We start from the raw sequence: 22337 nt of genomic DNA on the forward strand, positions 1-22337 counted from the left end.
TTTCTATGTGAAAATCAGTTATCCTGAAGACAATCACTGAAACAGTTGGACAAAGTTGGAAACAAAAATAGAAGAGGATTTGCCCTTTGGTCTATGATTCCCAAGGCTGTGGGGCCATCTAATTTGAGGGAGCTAGAAATCTATAGAAGAACTTAATCTATCTTCTCTCTTTCTTACATAGTTGCTAGCTCTTTCCTCATTAAGATAGTCCTGAAAACATAAACATCAATATTAACAGATGTAAACCAATCACTGGGGTTGAAAAGAACAAGTAGCCAAGTTTCACTTCTGCAGGTGGGGGAATCATTTAAACAGGCCTGTCTACAAATGGTAAAGCTAACTCTGATTCTGAGGAAAGACAGAGGCTTTCCCAGTATTTATTTTTGTTTACTTGTTGAAGAGTTTCATAACTTTTGCTGGTTTGGTTTAATATAGCTGGCAGTGATTTTTTGAAATGATAGGTTACCTGAACCATTCAATATGCATAAATGTGTACACACTTCAGAGAGAATTTACAAAACCAATAAGAAGATTGGACTCGCATATTATGTGGATGAGTCTCATCAACCACACCCTTGCATCCTGTGACACATCTTCAAGAATCATGATGGTTTTGAAATTATCCAATTTAAGCTTCATTTCCTCATACCTACCTACCCTGACTAAACAAAATTATAGTGGTGCACTCATTTGAATATGCTATAAGTTTCAAACAGCACAGTAGGAAACCTCCAGGAGTACAATTAGAGCAGTATAAACACTTTCTTGTATAATCAGATTTAGCTTTTGAGGTCTAAATTGGATCTCATGTACAGTAGCTGATTTTAAAAGATAAATCCACAACTTCAAGAGTATTTGACATCAGTGCTAGGCCTATAGTGTTTCCCCTATTTCAAAAAAGTAGAATCTATAAACTACAGGTAAGTAACCATTAAACATAGCATTGTATTTTTGGCATAGCTAATTAATCCATTGGTGCTAGTATCAGGAAATCCTAACTCACAGCACTAACTAAGAAGTTGATGTTTCTCTCTGTTGTAGTATGAAGTTATCTTTCTATATAGCATTCCTGAGATCTCAACCAGTGTAAACTGAGGTATATCATAAAGGTGTAGCTGCTCCATAGCATCCCCTGTTGGCCAAGCATAGTTCTTCCAGCACTCCCTTCCTCAGTTTCCCTCCCCGAGGTGAGCCTACTCAGCTCTCCACACACCCCTCTGTGCTGGAGATATGGCTTAGCCCTCTAGCCAAGTCACAACAAACATAACCCCTTCCAGGGTACCAAGAGTCCAAACTAAAAAGTGCCCATCACACAAAAAGGTCCCTTGTCCCTTTGGGTCTTCCCTTCAGCCCACTCTTTGGGCCCTGCTCCTTGCCCTTTCTGGGTTCTGTGCCTCATATACTTCCCAGCTCCCATGTTGTTTACCTCTGGAATACCCTTTTCCTTACATGCCCTGGTTCAGGGCAAACTACTCACTGGCCACCTGGGGTTCCAACTCCTGATAGGGTTCACCTGATAAGGCCCAGGTGTCCATTAATCTATCTCCTGCCCCTCCATAGTCCCACCTCTTCAGGCTGGGAAGCAAGTAATTAATTATGGCACAGATGTGGCTGGCCCCATATCCCCATAAAGGAACGAAGGTAGCACCACCGATTTCAGTGGAAGCACATTGATTCGTCACCATCATCCTTGCTCCCCCTGCATATATTATAATGGCTTATATCCAAACATCCTTGCTGGCTGTATCTGTTACATGGTAAAGTCCATCCTAGACCTTCAAGACCAATTTTCTAATACATACTGTTGCAGCTAAATATGTTTGTTCAAACAGAAGTAGTACTTATTTTAATCTTCATTAATTTGATACTGCTTTTTGCAGGTGCATAGATTTGAAAAGAAAAATGTCATGCACATCATCATCTACAAAGGTGAAATCTTCAAGGGAAACCAGAAGAGACTTTAATATGTAAGGCTCCAAACCTCAGATCTATGAAGGCAGACTCCTACATGCATGCCGCCCCACTGTCAGGCACAGAGGTCTACCCACACGGATCCAATTGCAAGAGGAGGGTCTAAATATTTTTGGTGCCAGGTTAAGAAATTGATTAAACAGTTATAATTACAAATCTAACAGTGTCTCAACAGTGAGCTGCAGTTAACCTCCCCTGCTGTAGATTTGGGACTACATTCTTCACCAAACAGAAGGGTGTGCCCAGCCTATTTTCCTCTGTGTTGCCAGGTTACTAATTACTCAGTTTGGAAAAATGTGTACAGCTAGTAACTTGCCCTCCTACACATGGAATAAAATCACTTCACTTAATCAGACCACAATGTAACTTCCTGTAGAAAATGTGGTATTTGTAACTTTGTAATCTACCCTTTGTACTTCAGAATGATCCTAACTATTACATTTTCCTATCACTGTGTAGATTCATTTTCCTAGTGGAATGAGAGATTTTAAACATTGACTAGACTAACAACATAATGGAAAACAGATGTGTTCTCTTCTCAGACATTTTTATATGGGAAAAACCAGCTCTGCACTTTGGCACGTGAAAGCTCTCTTTGTCTATCCCTGGAGTGATCTATGTGGACATTATAACAGTGTGATTTGGGCTTTTTTAATGTAACTACTTTTCCAGTGGGTCAGGCTTTGTGTCATGATGAACGTTCATTTAATATTAGTCTGCTCTTACATTAAAATTTCTGCAGGTAGCAGTAAATGCTGGTTCCAGAAGAAATAGAAAAATATGCATAATGTTCACATTAGCCTAATTGCAGAAACATACCACAGCAATGAGTAGTGTTCTGGCAGAGTGTAAAAGCAAGGGAAATTCTACTAGACTGATTCTCCTGCACTGTGTAATACCAGCTTAAGTGCATTACTGTATAAGTTTTTAGGAGACAGCCCTTGTTCTATAGCATCTGCCCAGATCTTTGCTCCAGGGATGGAGGAGCAGAGCTAGGGCTATGTGCCTGATACACTCCCTGTGAGTGACCGGGCAGGGAAGGATGGCAAGGGGGGTTGGTGAGATCTATGGTTCCACTTCTACCTTGTGACCCAGTCAGCAGAGCCGGCTGAATGACAGATAGGGAGTAAGCTGTACCCTGAAAACAGGTGATTTAAATTATTGCCCCCACCTCACTCCAGCACAAGATAAATGAGGCCTGTGGGAGGAAACTCCCCCATACTCAAACTTAAGCCTAAAAACTTCCCCTCAGGCAGCAAAATGCAAAGTGAATAACAATGTGAGCACTTAGACCCAGTATTGGCACAGGGACAAATCCTGTTTGCCTTACTCATTTGGACTAGTCACATTCATTTCAAAGTCCTCCTGAGGCTAAGGTGAACAGGATATGGCCCACAATGGGTATGTGCAATAGGCTTTCACCTCTGGAGGCTTGAATCCAAATCATGACAAGTTTCACGGGTAAAGTGAATGTGATGATCTCCTATTCTCCATTGTGGTTGTTATTTGTTTGTATTACAGTAGTGCCTAGAGGCCAGTGCTAGGCACTGTACTGTGTTTGCACATATCCCAAAACTGCCATGTGTGGTAGCCTAAAGCAGCCTGTTCTGCAGTCTCCTCCCTCTTTTGGGAATTGTGCAATGTTGCAGTTCAGGACTGAGGTGAACTGGAAGAAACATGCCAGGAGGATTTTATGCATTCTTTTGGCTACTCACTTTACGGAGAAACAAAATCATTCACCAAAAAAAAAAATTTTGGTCTGATTCACAAAGCGATTTTAAAAAGAAATAGGAATTAAGGTGGAATGAACAGAATTGTGTAATTTGCCACTGCTGCAAACCCCTTGAGAATTTATAAATAGTTCCCTCATTATTTATGCATATAGGATCAATTCCTCATTCCACTGATGTCAATGGGACTTTTTTTGGTTGCGTGGGAGAGGAAGTCTCCATCATTTTAGTAATATACCACTAACACCTTACAAAGGAAAAAAAACCTACACCTCAGCTGTTCCTTACTGTGAGTGAGCATGAATAACTGCCTGCAAAGGCAGGTCTAGTTATAGAGTAGTGGAGCATTTCAAGAAAAAAACAAACCACGCATTTCACTACTCCCTATTCTGTTGCTGCTGAATGTGTGGCACTGGATTTCTTTAGAACACTGAAGAACTACACATATGTAACTATGTTTTGAAAGACCTCTTAACTGTGCTCTTTTTTCATGTTATAGAGCAGGGGTCGGCAACGTTTGGCACGCGGCTCACCAGGGTAAGCACCCTGGCAGGCGGGGCCAGTTTTATTTACCTGCTGATGCGGCAGGTTTGGCCGATCGCGGCCCCCACTGGCCGCGGTTCACCGTCCCGGGCCAATGGGGGCGGCGGGAAGCGGCGCGGGCAAGCAATGTGCTGGCCGCGGCTTCTCGCCGCCCCCATTGGCCCGGGACGGCGAACCGCGGCCAGTGGGGGCCGCGATCGGCCGAACCTGCTGCGTCAGCAGGTAAATAAAACTGGCCCGGCCCGCCAGGGTGCTTACCCTGGCGAGCCGCGTGCCAAACGATGCCGACCCCTGTTATAGAGCCAGTTTACCTATCAGAGAGTGAACTCTGTCATCTACTTATTAACTCTTTGGGGCAGGACCATCTTTTTGTTCTGTGTTTTGTACAGCACCTACCACAGTGGGGTCCTGAATGGGGCTCTGAAGTGCTACTGTAATACAAATAAATAATAATAATATTATGTTTCAACAGAATGCTTATATTCCAACTGCAGATATTTTACCTCAAGCTGTCCACTTTAACTACACCTGTAATACATTTCAGTTAAGTCAATAATGCATGAGACAGAAAGAACACAGTGTGGCTTTCAGATTCTGGCTTGAGCTTGCAGGCTTGGATAATTAAAAAAAAAAATCTCATTATTTGTAAATTGAATGGATTTCCTCTGGAATCACTGAGAGACAATAAACATGAAAGCCCACAATGCAATTTATAGCAACCTTTGGAATGAATTTGTTCCCTATTATTGATTGTGTGTGAACATTTTTACAAAGAAGTATACTTATTTATATAAAATATTGAAAATGTAATATGAAAGGGTGCTAAAAGAATAGAAGCTGTGAAAGACTAGAATGACTTTGGTGTGAATCCCAAGTGACTCTTGTTCTAAATCCTACTGTTTTATTCTTTTTTTCCTTTGGAAATGATGGTGGCTATTTTTAAATTAATGGGAAACATTGTGTGCACACATCAAATGAGCATTAGTTTATGACCCTTAAACAGTTAGTGATTGTGAAATAGTTATTTCACCATCCTCCTATTTACTTTGCATGAATATGCTTTTCGTAGCTCCATATATAGTACGTCACTTTCCCAGGGGGTCTTCTTTGTTCATTTTTTATGTGTACATAGAATACAGAAGTGTGAGCTAACTCCTATCCATAAACAAAAATGTCAATATTTGTAATGATTAGCCCATGATCATTCTTTTGAGAAATACAAACAGACACGGCTGATGTTTGCAAATATGACTTTGGATTAAGGATAGATTATCTAGTTTGGAAAAAATAAGAATCGACTGGAATCTTAGCCCAGATACTGAGCTGACCCTGTTCAAAGGTTCAGATAAGAATTCTCCCATCTTTTGGTGATGTCATGCAAAATCCATCTCAAGAACTCAGCAGGGCTGGCAGACTTTTCTATGTCAATTTCTTTCTTCAGATATCATGATTTCCACAACTAGGGCTAATAGGCACTATGGCAATACAAATAATAATTATGACAAAATACTGAAAATCTATACTGCAATGTTATCTACATACTGTACATAAGTAGGCCATGATTTAATTGCAGTGAAATATTTCTATGCATAATGTATAGTTTTATGCAAAATGCATTTTGCAACGTAGCAAATCTTTGTTACATGTCTAGGAAACTGTTTATAAGCATATATCCCAAACATGAAAGTTTTGTATTCCAGGAACTACACAATTCCCTGGGAAAAAATGATTTTCTGGATTTTTTAGTAAGCGTTCTATGCAATAGCATAGTTATACTGACCAGCTTAATTTACAGGACCTTACATATTCTATTTAATTTTAGCTTTCAAACGTTGATTTTTTTAAAATACATAGTTTGCCTTTTTAAACAATTTAGGGAACTAAATACTTCTGATGAGTTTATGCTTGATAGTTATTCTATTAGTTGTTTGCAGTATTGTCTCTCTCATTCTATTAGTTGACATTTTATACAAATGTAAAGATAAAACATAAAAACTCTTGGATACAAAACTTCCAGCACTAAAAACAAAGAACATTGCATTACCCCCTGATCTTTTAGTTATGTCTTTTCCCTTTCATGTAAAAATAGCTGCCTTTATACAACATGACTATTTCTTCAATATCATTAACAGTAAGAAAAAAAAACAGACCTACTTGTTCTGACAGATCTTCCACTGAGGAAGAGACCAGATATACTGTCTATAAGACCATCTTTCAGTAGCCTATAATTTTTAGTTTAGTGTCAATCTATCAATGCTTCCTGCAATATTCATCCAGGCAAAAATGGGTTTATCCGTCATTTATTTTCTAATTCTGTAAAATTACCAATGAACATCGACTTTGTTGAAACTAACTAGAACTGGTTTTCTGACTGCTATCTGGAAGAGCTTTTGTCTGATGCATTTGATCCAAAACCCATGAATATCAATTGTATGGCTGAAGCTCAATCTCTGGCAGAAAAAGGAGGAAATAACTTTGTGCACAAGGTCAAGTGTACGGAGAAGGCTGAAGTCTCCCTCCAGCGCAACAAAACAGAAACATTGGTGAGGGAGAAGACCACAGTGAGCAAAGAGAAGACCACAGGCCTAAAACATAGAGAATCATTAGAGCACAATAAAACAATAAAATGTCAGCCAATTCAATCAACCAACCAATCTAATAGCAGCAATTATTTGTTTGTAGTGAAATATCAGATTCATAGTTTTTGTTTGGCCTTTTGAATTACATTGAAAATTAGATGAATTTAACAATGAAAAAAGTACATACTTGTTTTGTCCAATTGTTTCAAAATCTTTCACAATAATGGTCAGGGATGATGAAACATCGAGTGCTATCCCTTTCAAATCAAATTCAAGAATCTGTACATAAAGAATTGGAGCAAAAACCACTGATCAATACAGCTGAAATACAAAGTACCTTAACAATATGAAGGCAAATAAAACTTTTCATGAATGAACATTACATTTAGTGACACAGTTAAACCTGACTGATCTTACATCTGCATATCTGGAAAATGAAGTGAAAAACTTCAGAACATGTCTGTAGAACATTTTGACTTGTTATTGGTACATTGCAATTAAAAAGGAGAGTTTCTTAATAGTGCCCCATTATAGTACTTCTAGTGCTCCTCCCTTGTATTAATATAAATAACTTATTGCCTTCATAAGACCTGGGCCTATTCCAAGTTCAGTCATCATTTCAGGCCTTTGTGTTTCTACACCCTTCTCTTATTTGTAGATATGATGACCCATGACTTTCATGTGTATGCACTTTAACCTCTCTTCTAGCTCATTAAAGAGAATGCTAAATATAGCTAAAACTAACACTGACCTTTGTGACACCCCTCTAGACACCTAGCCCTAACTTGCATTACCATTTTTCATTACTTTTGGTGTACAGTTAATTATTAAAGTGGCAGTGCTCATATCAGGGACCCAGCCATGCCACTATTAATATCAATGTCAAAACTTCCTTTGACTTCAATGACAGGAGAAGCAGGCCCTAAACAAACCAGAAATCCATCTACATTTACTTAAAATGAGATGAGATACAATCGTCACAGCTCATAAGAACATAAGAATGGCCAAACCGGGTCAGACCAATGATCTGTCTAGCCCGGTATCCTGTCTTTTGACAGTGGCTGGTGCCAGATGCTTCAGAGGGAAAGAACAGTACAAGGAAGTTTATCAAGTCCCAGCCCCAGCTTCTGGTAGCTGGAGGTTTAGGGACATCCAGAGGATGGGGTTGCATCCCTGACCATCTTGGCTAATAGCCATTGATGGACCTATTCTTATCTAATTGGTTTTTGAACCTACTCACACTTTTCTCCTTCACAACATCTGCTGGCAACAAGTTCCACAGGTTGACTGAGCATTGTGTGATGAAACACTTCCTTATGTAACTTCCTACTTACTAATTTCATTGAGTGATCCCTGGTTCTTGTGTTATGTGAAGGGGTAAATAACACTCCCATATTCACTTTCTCAACACTATTCATGATTTTATAGACCTCTATCATAGCTCCCCTTCGTCGTCACTTTCTAAACTCAGTAGTCCCACTATTATTAATCTCTCCTCATATGGAAGCTGTTCCATACCCCTAATCATTTTCGTTGCCCTTCTCTGTACCTTTTCCACTTTATATTTATATTTATCATTTTTTAAATGGGGCCACCAGAACAGCATGTAGTATTCAAGGTGTCAGCACACCATATATTTAAATAATGGCATAATGATATTTTCTGTCTTATTATCTATCCTTTTCCCAATGGTTCCCAACACTCTGTTAGCTTTTTTGACTGCTGCTGCACATTGAGCAGATGGTATCAGAGAACTATCCATGATGACTCCAATATCTCTTTCTTACGTGGTAACAGCTAATTTAGACCCTGTCAGTTTGTATGTATAGTTGGGATTATGTTTTCCAATGTGCATTATTTTGCAATGATCAACACTGAATTTCATCTGCCATTTGGTTGCCCAGTCACCCAGTTTTGTGAGATATCTTTGTAACTTCACAGTCTGCTTTAGATTTAACTAACTTCAGTAATTTTGCATCATCTGCATACATTGGCACCTTACTGTTACCCCTTTTTCCAGATCATTTATGACTACATTGAACAGCACAGGTTCCAGCGTAGATCATTGGGGGACCCTGCTATTTACCTCTCTTTGCTGTGAAAACTGAGCATTTATTCCTACCATTTGTTTCCTAGCTTTTAACCAGTTACTGATTCATGAGAAGACCTTCCCTCCTATCCCATGACTCTTTACTTTGCTTACAAGCCTTTGGTGAGGGACCTTGTTAAAGGCTTTCTGAAAGTCCAGGCACACTATATCCACTGGATCACCCATCCCACTTAGTGTTTGTTCACTCAGCTTTAAAACACATTTACTGTCACCTTATAGGAAAGTATTTTACTTTAACTCCTATCTGTATCTCAGATTCATAACTGCAGTGACTAATATACTAATTTTGTAGCCATAATGCACTGTACCATATATTAAAAACAAAATGAGAATAAGTCACCTCGTTCCAAACCGGGTTGAGTTCACTATCAATTTTCTTTGTTTTCTTTTTTTCATCTGCAAATAAAAATAAAATGTGATTGTTTGCTTCTATTAAAGGATTAGAATATTAAGTAAAATAATAATAGAATCTTTCTATTTTCTTTCATAAAAGATTTCATATGTGCAGATATTGATACCAATGAGAATTACACATGCATGTAAGGGGAATTCACTCCTCTGAGTAAATAGGCTCCGTGCAGAGGTTTCTAGGGGGTTAGGTGGATGGAATTCTTATCTCCAACTTGCACTGCTGCAATGCATCCACACACTGACTGCCATTTCCACACATAGTTGCATCCCCTAAGTGGAAGCTCCCAGCCACTGGCTCTACTTCCGTGTAAACCAGCCTATTTCCCCTGGGGTATGCCATGGTGCACAACCAGGGTGGGTAGATTATGTCTGGCATGGCCATTCTACCCAAGCTCCTCCCCTTCAGAGGCACAGTGGGGTTTAAGTGGTGCGGAGGCTCTTACAAAACCCTTCAGACCTGTCCGTGTGAATTTCACCCATAGAAAGGAGAACAGAATCCAAGAGGATTCCCCCATTATAATAAATCTACATCAACTAACATTTTGATCCTAGGTGTTTTGACTTTTTCTTTATATATAGAAAATAAAATAAAAATATGTATGGAGGAAGGAAAACACTGTCTCTTGCTTGACGCTTGCCAACATAAAATACAGTACACTCACTGAACAAATGCAAATTTATAAGGGGAAGTGTGTGCCACACAAGAATAACTAATATATTAGCCTTACTCATTATCACGTCTATTCTAAGTGAACTAATTGTTTAGTTATTTAATACAGAGATATCACTAGAAAGATTGACATTTACAGACTTTTTACTTGCCCTCTTTCTTACCTTCACTCCTTTAGTGAAGCAATATTACAAGCTCACATTGTCATTTGCAAGTTACAACTATAATTGTCAGTAAAACTTTGTGAAGGTCGGTGAGGCAATATTAAGTCAGTTTCCACATTACTCAGGTGGTGGGATTTGATGGCTCTTTCTATTGGATGAAAATGGAAGGCACTGAAAAATTAGCCCATACTATACATTGCAAGGAACTGACACATAGTTCTGTAACAGGAATTGGCCACAAATTATGCAGGATACTGACTCACATCATACCACAAAGGAAACAGCATTTATAATCTATGGTGCAGTAAGCTCACATCTTGCAGAACTAATTGTCATAAAATCAGCCTGAGTTCCACTTCATAGTTAGAGCTAGTCAAAAAAGAAAACCAAAGAAAATGTTCTGAAAATAATCTAAATGTTTTGTTTTGACATTTCTGAAATTAAATATTTTGATTTTTTAATTTGAAATGACTTTTTGTTTAGAAATTTCCTTTAATTTTATTTTAAATATTAAAAAGCTCAAAATCAAAATAAAACTTTTCATTCACTCTGAAATGTTTTTTTTCAACTTTTCAATTCTCCAAAAATTTTGAAATATTTGTTTCATTTTGACCCAAAACAAATTTTATTGTTTTTTATTTTATTTTTATTTTTTGATTTTTCAGAAATGCCAGCAAACTGAAAAATCAATTATTCCCACAGCTCTTCTCACAATCCTATATACTGAGGTCACCTAATCAATAATGCTGCACTGTTGAGCATGGCTACCAGGAAAATCTGGGGTTCAGAACAGATCTTGAGATTCCCAGTCTTTTGCTCAAAAGAAGGTGGGGTTGTCAGAGGAAGGATTCCTACTGGCAATTCCATGTAATGTGGAATTGTACCATAGAGACAATCCTGATTGAACTGATGGATAAAAGCACTACAATCCCCACTCAAGCCAGCTAACACCTCAGTCACAATCCTGTAGTGTAATGTAAGGGACCGTGTAGTGTAAACACTGGCCAGGATCATTCTTGACAAGGGGGAGAGCTCATTCTTGACTACCTAGTACTAATTACTAAAAAATAATAGTAAAATAAAAATAAGGTCCATGATTTCATTTATACTGTACATACTATAGTGTATGCTGAGAAAAAAATATTTTATGTCATATATTTGAGAGTATTGGGAAGGATTTTGGGGTGTATGGGTTAAATTAACAGGATTTTGTTAAAAAACATACATAATTTAAGTCAGTCCATATGTGGAGCTAACACATTTGAGGTTGATTTTTAGTGTTTGTTCCCTTCATTTTATGTTGCCTCTTTGTATTCGTCTATTTTACCATTCTTTTAATACCACTTATTTTACTTTGTTTTTGTACCTGTAGCAAAGAACTTTTCCCTTCCCATTTAAGATACTATACTATAGCAACATTTCTTGGCCAAGAGGATTCCCTTTGGGGCCATTCAGTATCACCCATTCTTCAGCCAATGTGAACCCAACCGTGAAAAGCAAGACTCAAAATCATATCATTTGATGAGAATCAAATCTGGGTAAATTGCACAGTAGGGCAGTGGGCCATCTATTGTTTTTCTTTTGGCCTCACCTTTAGGTAAGGAATGATCATATATAGGATATTTTTATATTACTTTCTTTGTTAATAAAGCACACTTAACTTATAGATACCAGAAATAAAGACAGGTTATATCTCCCCTGCTTTGTCTTTGTTAGTGTCAGTTTACAAATAGATTTATGGTACTACTGTGACGCTGGCAAGCCAGATGCCAGCTTTTGCCAAGACTGCAGGCATTAGCTAAGAATTGACAAACTCATAGCTGGAGACCAGACCAGTTCATATATGTTAATGTTGCTCAAAATAGGCATTAGTCTCATAAGAATGTATTTAGTGTTTAGACTCGATATAATGTCTGCAAGTTGCTGCATGCATTAATCTTATTTGTAATGTCTGAATTCCATGCTATAAGGAAATATGTAAGTTTTGCTTTATAACTTATAAAATGTTTGCTCTAAACTTGTGAACTCAGACAGGGAGAGAGTTTCCCCCTATCTGTCGAGAAGAACTATCAAAATCAGATGGGCCATCAAGAAACATTGCAATACAAAGGATTGGTGAATGGCTGTATCGCACCTTGGAAATGCTACGTGTAAGGAAGCTTGTCCTATGGACTGAAAGGCTGAATGAAGGAAATAAAACAAAGACATGGGAAAATTTTCCATCTCTTTGCTGTTTGAACTCTCACAGGGTCAGAGACACCAAACTGAAGCCAGAGATCACCAGGGGTTACCACTGGGTCTGCCCTGAAAGACACTTTGAATGGACAGATCACTACAACTCTGTCACTCTTAGAATTTAGATTGCCACTCATTTGTGTTTATGTTTAGTTGTTAGACGTTTAAGTTATTTTATTACAGAATTGGCTACAGACATTGTTTTTGGTGTGTGATCTAAGATACAAATGGATCTGGGGTAAGTGACTAGTATCTTGGGACTGGAAGCAACCTGAATATTTCATTATTTTTGGTGTAAGTGATCATTTATCACTAAGTCCAGCTTGCCAGAGTGGCAAGATAGACTGGAGTTTAAAGGGACTGTGTGTGACTCCATGGCGAGACTATTATAATGATCCAGGAGTTCACATTTGTTACTGGCTTGATGAAATCTAATTATAGAACAAGCCACCAGTTTGGGGTGTCTGCCCTGTTTTTGACAGTCTGCCCTGAGGTAGGCACTCACGGTCGTGACCCACTCCAGATAGTGTGACAATTGGTGTGACACAAAATCTTGGCAGGATTCTCATGCCACTGGTCAGTTGGGTTTATAGATCATAACCCTAGTGCTGTTAAAAGTTTACATTTGATATCAAGAGTTTTTAAGTGTTAAAGATTAGACATGAGTGAATTGCATTCATATGAGGGTCTTGACACAAAGAACCTTGAAAAATTATGTAAGAATAGGGGATTATCCCATAAAGAGCCTCTGATCAGAAACTGAGAGCTTTGCTCATAGACTGAGCACCCCACTGCCCCAGAAACCGCTGCAGCAGAACTGGTTCGAGAACAATTGTTGTGGGGACAGTAACTGATGAGATAAAAGCTGCCATCTGTGATAAAAAACCTTCCACAGTTTTGGAGGCAGCAGAAATTGCAGATAAATATATTGAGTCAAGGGCTCATGCAGGGCACAAACCGCAGGGAAAGGGAAATGCTCCTGTTCCCCATGTTAAGAGGGAGGAGGGATCTGGGAATAAACCTAACCCCAACTTTGTTAAAAAACATCAAAGGAGCCCAGATTTTAAAATCTCTTACCCTAAGGGAAAGCAGGTAGTCTGCCATCACTGTGGGACTCCTGGCCATATAAAACCAAATTGCCTCAAACTTAAGGTCACCCCACAATCTGCACCCAGAACCCCCACAGTAAGTGCCAGTGCTACCACCATGAGTGCTAATGCTAACACCATGATCCCAGAGGAAACAGTACAGGAGCAGATGGCTTCATAAAGTATAATAGGACTGAGTATTGGTAAGGTAGTGAAGAATTTAGTAAGACTGCTAGAGTGAATGGCACTGAATGTACAGGCTGAAGGGACATGGCATCCTAGGTCACTTTGATTAAGGAAAGCTTGGTAAGGGAAGAAGATAGACTTCCTGGCAAAAGTCTAAATATTTTAGTTTTGGCTCAATTTTCTGTGATTGTGCCCCTGATTAAAGTCCACCTTAAGTGGGAGGATTTTAAGGGTGAAATTTCATAGAATCATGGAACTGGAAGGGACCTCGAGAGGTCATCTAGTATTATCTAGACCATCCCTGACAGGTGTTTGTCCAACCTGCTCTTAAAAATCCCCAATGATGGAGATTCTACAACCTCCCTAGGCAACTTATTCCCGTGCTTAACCACTCTGACAGTTAGGAAGTTTTTCCTAATGTCCAACCTAAACCGCCCTTGCTGCAATTTAAGCCCATTTCTTCTTATCCTATCCTCAGAGGTTAAGGAGAACTATTTTTTTCCCTCCTCCTTGTAACAACCTTTTATGTACTTGAAAACCGTTATCATGTCCCCTCTCAGTCTTCTCTTCTCCAGACTAAACAAACCCAATTTTTTCAATCTTCCCTCATAGGTCATGTTTTCTAGCCCTTTACTCATTTTTGTTGCTCTTCTCTGAACTTTCTCCAATTTGTCCACATCTTTCCTGAAATGTGGCACCCAGAACTGGAAACAATACTCCAGTTGAGGCCTAATCAGCACGGAGTAGAGCAGAAGAATTACTTCTCGTGTCTTGCTTACAATACCCCTGCTAATACATCCCAAAATGATGTTTGCTTTTTTTGCAACAGCATTACACTGTTGACTCATATTTAGCTGTGATCCACTATGATCCCTAGATCCCTTTCCTAGGCAGTGATTTCCCATTTTGTATGTGTGCAACTGATGTTCCTTCCTAAGTGGAGTACTTTGCATTTGTCCTTATTGAATTTCATCCTATTTACTTCAGATCATTTCTCCAGTTTGTCCAGATCATTTTGAATTTTAATCCTATCCTCCAAAGCACTTGCAACCCCTCCCAGCTTGGTATCGTCCACAAACTTTATAAGTGCTTGTTTCCCTCTATCATTTTAGCCACATTTAAGCGGTTCATGTTATAACATGCAGCCAGAGAGAGTATGGCCCTGACTCACCTGCTGTCTGTAGACAGCAGGCAAAGTTGTGGGGGTGGGGAGGAATGCCCTCAGTCCTTTGTCTATTGAGAGTAGTAGCTTCTGAGAAGGAATTTGAGGCTTCTTCTGCTGTGCTGGAGTCTGCACTAAACTTAGGTGAGACTCAGAAGGAGTTTGTGAAAGCTTAACAAGATGACCCTTCTCTGGACAAGGACAGGGGTTGCAGCTTAGAATATAATACCTCAGCTGGGGAAGGAAATGGTAGATTTTTTGTATAAGGAGATTTGTTATATAGGGAGGTTTCCATAGGGAAAAAGCATTGTCCTGGTGAGGTTTGCAAGCAGGTAGTTGTGCCTGAGAAATACAGGAGAGGGTTTGGATCCAATCCAAAAGCAGGTAAGGCTGGCCTTATTGAAGCACCACAAAGAGGTATTTTCCAACTGGTCAGGTTTAACTGACAGGATTATACATTCCATTGAAATAGCAGGGCCACGCCCTGCTCCTAGCAAGGCATATTGTGCTAAAGGGGAAATGCAGAAACAGATCCAGGAAGAGGTAGATAGCATGCTGGAGATGGGAGTAATTACTAAAGTCCCTGGGTATCTCCTGTTGTGACAATACCTAAAAAGGATAACGCCATGAGGTTTTGTGTGGACTTTAGGAAGCTAAACACTATCACCTAACCTGATCCATACCCCACACACCAAATAGAGGACCTACTGGCTCTGTTGGGGAGTGCAAAATTCATAAGCATGACTCATGAGTACTGGCAAATCCCCTTAGATGCGCATGCTCAAGAAAAATAAGCTTTTATAGTGGAATATGGCTTATATGAGTTTAAGGGTATGCCTTCTGGATTAATCAGTGCAGCAGTTAGGTTTCAGAGGCTTGCCAATGAGGTGCTCAGGGGTTACAAACATTTGCCAAGACCTATATAGATGATTGGCTATTTTCAGTAGTTTCTGGAAAGACACTTGAATCACATGGAAATTGTGTTACAAAGGCTTAAAGAAACCAACCTCACTGTCAAGGTCTCCAAATGCAAAATGGGGACTGCAGAGGTATACCACCTAGGACACAGGGTGGGCAGTGGTTTTGTTTGCTCTGATCCTTTAAAAGTAGAAAGCGATTAGGAACTTGCCTGCCCCACAAATCCAGAAGCAGGTCCAATCCTTTATTGGTCTGGCCAGCTATTACCAGAGATTTGTAAAGAGGTTTAGTGCCATTGTGGCCCCCCATAACAGACCTTACCAAAAAAGGGAAACAAGACTGGATGGTATTGACAGAGGCTTGTGAAAAAGGCTTTCAGGACATAAAAGAGGCTTTGTCCAAAGAGCCTGTTTTGGCCAGTGCTGATTTCAGCAAATCAATTATACCGTGCACTGATGCTTCTAACATCAGGTTAGGTGCGGTCCTAATGCAGAATGGGGTGGGAAACAAGCAACATCCCATTGCCTTCTTGAGTAAAAAAACTAACCATACTGAACAGAACTATGCTGTCATTGAGCAGGAATGCTATGCCATCATTTGGGCTGTTAAGCAACGTAAACCTTGTTTGTGTAATAAAAAAATGTCAGGTTTTAACAGATCACGCTGCTTTGACGTGGTTGCACTGAGCTAAGGGAACCAATTCTAGATTACTTTGTTGGAGTATAGCCATACAGGAATTTGATATGGAAATAATTTGTTTAAAGGGAAAGCAAAATGTAGTGGCTGATGCCTTATCAAGAATGGGGTTATTCTGATGCATATTTAGGAGCGTCAGTGACATCCCTTCTTACACTTGTTTTGCATTGGGGGGTATGATGCTGGCAGGTCAGTTGCCAGCTTGTGCCAAGGCTGCAGGCATTAGCTAAGAACTGACAAACTCATAGCTGGAGACCAGACCAGTTCACGTATGTGTTAATGTTGCTCAAAATAGGTATTATAAGAATGTATTTAGTGTTTAGACATGAATGCCCCTATCGTACCTTGGAAACGCTATGTGCAAGGAGGCTTGTCCTATGGACTTGGAGACTGAATGAAGGAAATAAAACAAAGACACGGGAAAATTGTCTCTTTCTTTTCTATTTGAACTCTCACAGGGTCAGAGAAACCAAACTGAAGCCAGAGATCCCCTGGGGTAACTCCTTGGTCTGCCCTGAAAAACACTTTGAATTGACAGATCATTACAACTCTGTCACTCTTAAGATTTAGATTGCAACTAATTTGTGTATATGTTTCCTTGCTCTAACCTTTCAATAACTCATTTATTTTTCCTAGTTAATAAACCTTTAAGTTAGTTTATTACAGGATTGGCTACAGGCAGTCTCTTTGGTGTGAGATATAATATACAAATGGATCTGGGGTAAGTGACTAGTGTCTTGGGACTGAAAGCAACCTGAATATTTTGTGATTTTTGGTGTAAGTGATCATTTATCACTACGTCCAACGTGCCTGGGTGGCAAGACAGACTGGAGAGTTTAAAGGGAGTGTGTGTGACTCCATGGCGAGACTGTTATAGTGATCCAGGAGTTCACATTTGTTACTGGCTTGATGAAATCGAATTATAGAACATACCATCAGTTTGGGATGTCTGCGCTGTTTTTGACAGTCTGCCCTGAGGTAGGCATTCACGGTTGTGAGCCACTCCAGACAGTATGACAACTACTTCTGGCTATAATTTTCTAATACCCTGTATTGGAAATGGTAATTCATTTTTAGTGTGAACATTTGTCAGTGTTCTTGATAGGTGAGATGTGCATGTTAACCAGAAGAATTTCACTAACTAGATATGAATTTTGTTTAGGATAAAGTGCTCCTTCCTTAAAAATTCTAACCATACTGCTATCACCCCACACTCAGAAGTCAAATTGAGTCACATTATTTTAATTCATCATTGTTGACTTCAGTGGATGGCACAATAGCAGAAATAAGCATCATATGATGTTGGAAAACCTATATCTACCTTTTAAAAAATAATCTGACAGTGGTATCATACGGGCTAATACGCCACACTTCCTTACCAAAATATACTTTAAAAACCATCATCCCCAACTTTAATATAATTACATGCTCAAAAACTTCATTAAGACAGAATTAAGGTTGTCCAGTGGTACCTTGGGTCCTTCCAAAATGTGGAGAGTAGCTAAACTTTAACCTCTGAAAACCAGTAAATATAATGTTGTTATGGAGTAATTAAATCAGAACAAAGTCACTTTTATTCCCAGAGTGTCTCCATGGAGATTTACACCGGCATAGCTAAAGTTTTATAATTATACCACTATAATTCTGCAAATTGATTTTCCCATGTAGACAAGCCCTTAAACCCAGAAGAGGAGATTAATTAAAAAAAGGAAGAGCATCAGCCCACTATTAGCCCAGTTGGCCCAACAAAATAGAAGTCATAGCTCCAAATAATTTTACGTCAGAACTGAATGCTACATGTCAAAAGGAAGCAGAAAGTCAATAAATGTCATACTATTGATTACGCATATAAACAAACATGTCTTCTATTACATCTAAAGGAAGGAAGTTTCAGGGTTTTTTTCTAGTTCACTATCTCTCACATGTAAAAATGTTTTATTGCCTTAACTTTTAGTGTTTAATGCCATTTTGGCATGTTCTCACACTTTTTCCTTATCCATTTCAATAACGCTTTCATTTAATACAAAATTATGACAAGCTCAGAAATCTGCTATTACAGCCTCTGTGTTTGCAGCATTAGTTTACATTTGGGTGTGTAGTTCTCTTTAAATGATGAGCTGTTCCTTATGTAAATAAAAAACAAAGGTCAAGCTCACAGGGCTGAGGAAAAAAGTTCTTGGGGAAAAAAAGAAAAACTAGTGCAGATAGTCTATCACTACAGGGTTTTGTGCATATCTCAGGATAACATTTACTTAATATGGCAGTGTATATTAATTATGCCAGCTATACATTACTATGTAAATACTAATGAGCTCTATTCAAGGTGCAGATAAAAATTGTATTTTTAATACCTGATACACATATCAGAAGCTAATGAAAGAAACTAAAGCTATGATCTTGCAAATGCTTATGAATGTGAGAAATTTTCACATGTGAATAGTCACACAGAGTTTGCTTATCTGTAAAGATACTCATGCGTATAAATGTTTGCAGGACCAGGGTCTAAACTGATAAATCTTTTTCATAACTGGCATGTCTAAGGGCCAACTCCCACAGAAGTACTGAGCACACACAACTCCCACTGAAGTTTTAACATATTCTAAACCAGTGGCTCTCAAACTTCTTTACTGGTGACCCCTTTCACATAGCAAGCCACTGAGTGCGACCCCCACCTTATAAATTAAAACCACTTTTTTATATATTTAACACCATTATAAAAGTTGGCTGTAGAGCAGGGTTTGGGGTGGAGGCTGACAGCTCGCAACCCCCCATGTAATAACCTCACGACCTCCTGAGGGGTCCCAACCCCCAGTTTGAGAACCTCTGTTCTAAACCATATACTGAAATCAATAGAAGTTACCTATGCTTGATGCTTCTTAGGACCAGTCCATCAGTTTTAAATGACTAATTTAATTTAGAAAATATTGTTGATTGAATGTGAAATACCATAATGAGTCTATCATAAAATTACGTTTTACAATACAACATTGGCCTTAATCATGTCAATAGGAGTACTCAGGTGCACAGAGTTAAGCATGAGCACAAGTACACTTGGGGTACGTCTACACTTACCGGAGGGTCCGGCGGCAGGCAATCGATGTTCTGGGATCGATTTATCGCGTCTGGTTTAGACGCGATAAATCGATCCCGGATCGATCCCGGAAGTGCTCGCCGTCGACGCCGGTACTCCAGCTCGGCGAGAGGAGTACGCGGCATCGACGGGGGAGCCTGCCTGCCGCGTCTGGACCCGCGGTAAGTTCGGACTAAGGTACTTCGAATTCAGCTACGTTATTAACGTAGCTGAATTTGCGTACCTTAGTCCGAAGTGGGGGGTTAGTGGGGACCAGGCCTAAGTCTCCAATCCCACAAGAAAAAAAAATCCTGCCAAATGGGGCTAAGTGTTGCTGACATAGTTTATTTTGTTGTTTTTTGGTTTGTTTTATTTTGGAATATAATCTCCAAATTGTATTCTATGTGGGGGGGTCTGGAACAAATTTAGTAGAATAAAGGTGTTGCCACTCTGTTGGCATACTCCCTGCTAACAATAACATTGATTTAGATTATGGAACATGCTGGGAAAAAATGGCCTCCCTACGAAACACACCATAAGTGTAAGCAACCAGTCAGCACACTCCAGACATGTTGTGATGCATCCTTGCCACTGGATAGTCAAACTGTGAACTAGCTGAGAACTCCTCACCACTGGGTCCTCCTCCACAGTTGACAAGATCCTGCTGTTTTCTTGCTCCTTCCACTACTCTGGCCAGAATGCAAAAAAAATATTTAAAAAAAAAAAAAAAGAGAGAATCTGGCCCATAATATGTAATGCAGGTGTGTAAAAATAAATGCAGTATAAAATAAGAAATGATATATTCTACTAAAAAAATTCATCAGGGTGAACTTGTACTAAAGAAAATGGTAGATGATGCCTGTGAGCATCAGTTTACAGTTTTTACATACAAGTCACACATATAAACTGCTCCTTGAATGTCTGCCACTGGTGTTCCATTTCCCATGCTGCCCAGGCACCAGTCAGAAAAACGGCAGGATTTTGAAGCAAATCTAACACTGCAGTGTGGAAGCAACATAAGTAGAGCTCTTACTCAATGGAGTAAGATGACTTGCATTGGTAATAGTGTGTGCTCAGAAAGGAGGAATAGACTTGGTCATGAAAAGTAGCACCAAATCAGGGAAGCACAGAGATCAAAGGATACCAGAACCAATCAGCAAGGGGCAAAAAGGGGAGAAGGGACACAAAACAATTGAGAGATGAAAAAATGGGGACTAAGAGAACAGAGACAATATAGGAAGAAGTAAATTTAACTGTTGGCCACAGTTGTTCAACGGATTACACGATACAAGATTGTCTGGGTCCTCCACACCTTGAAGGTGACAACACTAAACTTGTAGCTGAACCCCCTTGGTACTGAAGGAAGAAGAAGCCATAGAAACTTTAATCAGTTACAAAACTTATATCAAAATGAAATTAACATTCAATCTTACATATAAATGTTAGTTAATAAGTGTTTTCTCTTTCTCCCTTAAGCAACAAGTAGGCAACTCTGAAAATGGTATGATATGGAAAGTTAGGAGGTTTAATAATAATAATATTAAAAGAAATGCTAAAAATACTTTAGTAAAATAATTACAATAAAAGGGAACTGCTGTAGAAGCAAAATTGGTAGTGAGCAGCAGCTGCTGTGCCAAATCAAAAAGAAACTAAAGATGAAAGATTTTCAGCATGAACATCACAGGTTAAGGTGCTGGACTGTAACTCAAAGTCACACAATTTAGGCTTTAATTAATATCATCACTAAAAATAGATTTATAAGTAAAAAGCAGAGGAATAAACCCTTACAGGAGCTTGGAAACTGAGTCTTGGGAAAGCAGTCCCAAAGGCCAAGAAAAAGAAAATCACACCCACAAACATACTCCACCATATCATGCCCTGTGCAGATAACTTCAGTCTTTCTGGTAAAAACCGTCTTTGCTAACATTATGGTGAGATTCAGTTTTGTGTAACTTCAGTATTTCATAATTTTAAAATACCAATATAGAACACTGTCCTCAAAGCTACAAAAATATGCAAACAGAAATCTGATTGAGTACATTTGTTAGTTTTCCTTACCTTTAAAAATAACAGAAACAATAGGATCCGGTTTTCCAAATTTAGTTTTAGGGATATTGGTAGCAGATTCCACAATCACCCGAAGCATTGTTTCAAAACTTGGTTAAACCACTGCTGTCAGAAAAGGAACTTAAGAAAGTCTGTGCTTCAGATGCCCTGTGTCCTCCTCCAGACTGAAAAGCTAGGAGGAGGAGGCAGCAAGGAACAGTTTGCTTACAGTGAAAAAGGGCTGATGGGTGGATCTATGACGGGCTCGTTACTAAAGGCTATAGAAAAAAAAAAACTACCTGTAAACTGACACCATAATTCCTGTGCAAAGCAAGCACCATCCAGTGAAGTCTGGTTATGTGACAATGAAAAATGTACAATGTAAACAGGATATAAAAAAAAGCCTGAGCATATGAACCTCATATAAGTGATCAGGGAAAGAGGAGTATATAGCTGGCAAAAATTAAACACAACCCTAGTGGTCAGACACACCACAGCTCCCTCTTTTAACTATATTTCTGAATATACCATGTCATTGAACTTTATAATGGTCTACACTTTTCTCATCTTTGCTTTCAATGTGTAATGTTTTAATATATTTCCATGTTTCTTTCCTATTTTGTAAATCCACAAAATATCTACTCTTCAAAACAGTTTAAGTACTACCCATTCTATAGGGCTCAGGTTTTTAATAAACCTCTCTTATACTGTGTAGGCACTATACATTCTGCATTTAAGAATTGCACTGTTATATAAAC

At 39.0% G+C, this 22337-nt stretch overlaps 1 protein-coding gene across 1 annotated transcript in view; it reads right to left on the reverse strand.

Moving 5' to 3' along the window:
* Positions 1-21679, reverse strand: part of MYOF (myoferlin) — a 105233-nt gene extending 83554 nt beyond the window's left edge. Inside the window, exons 1-3 of the mRNA XM_065408077.1 lie at positions 21592-21679; positions 9274-9329; positions 7011-7102 (exon numbers count right to left, since the gene is read on the reverse strand). Of these exons, the coding sequence (XP_065264149.1) occupies positions 7011-7102; positions 9274-9329; positions 21592-21679 (236 nt within the window). The remainder of the gene's footprint in view (positions 1-7010; positions 7103-9273; positions 9330-21591) is intronic.
* Positions 21680-22337: the final 658 nt, after the last annotated feature.

Source organism: Emys orbicularis, chromosome 7 (assembly GCF_028017835.1).
Source record: "Emys orbicularis isolate rEmyOrb1 chromosome 7, rEmyOrb1.hap1, whole genome shotgun sequence".
Taxonomy (NCBI): domain Eukaryota; kingdom Metazoa; phylum Chordata; order Testudines; family Emydidae; genus Emys; species Emys orbicularis.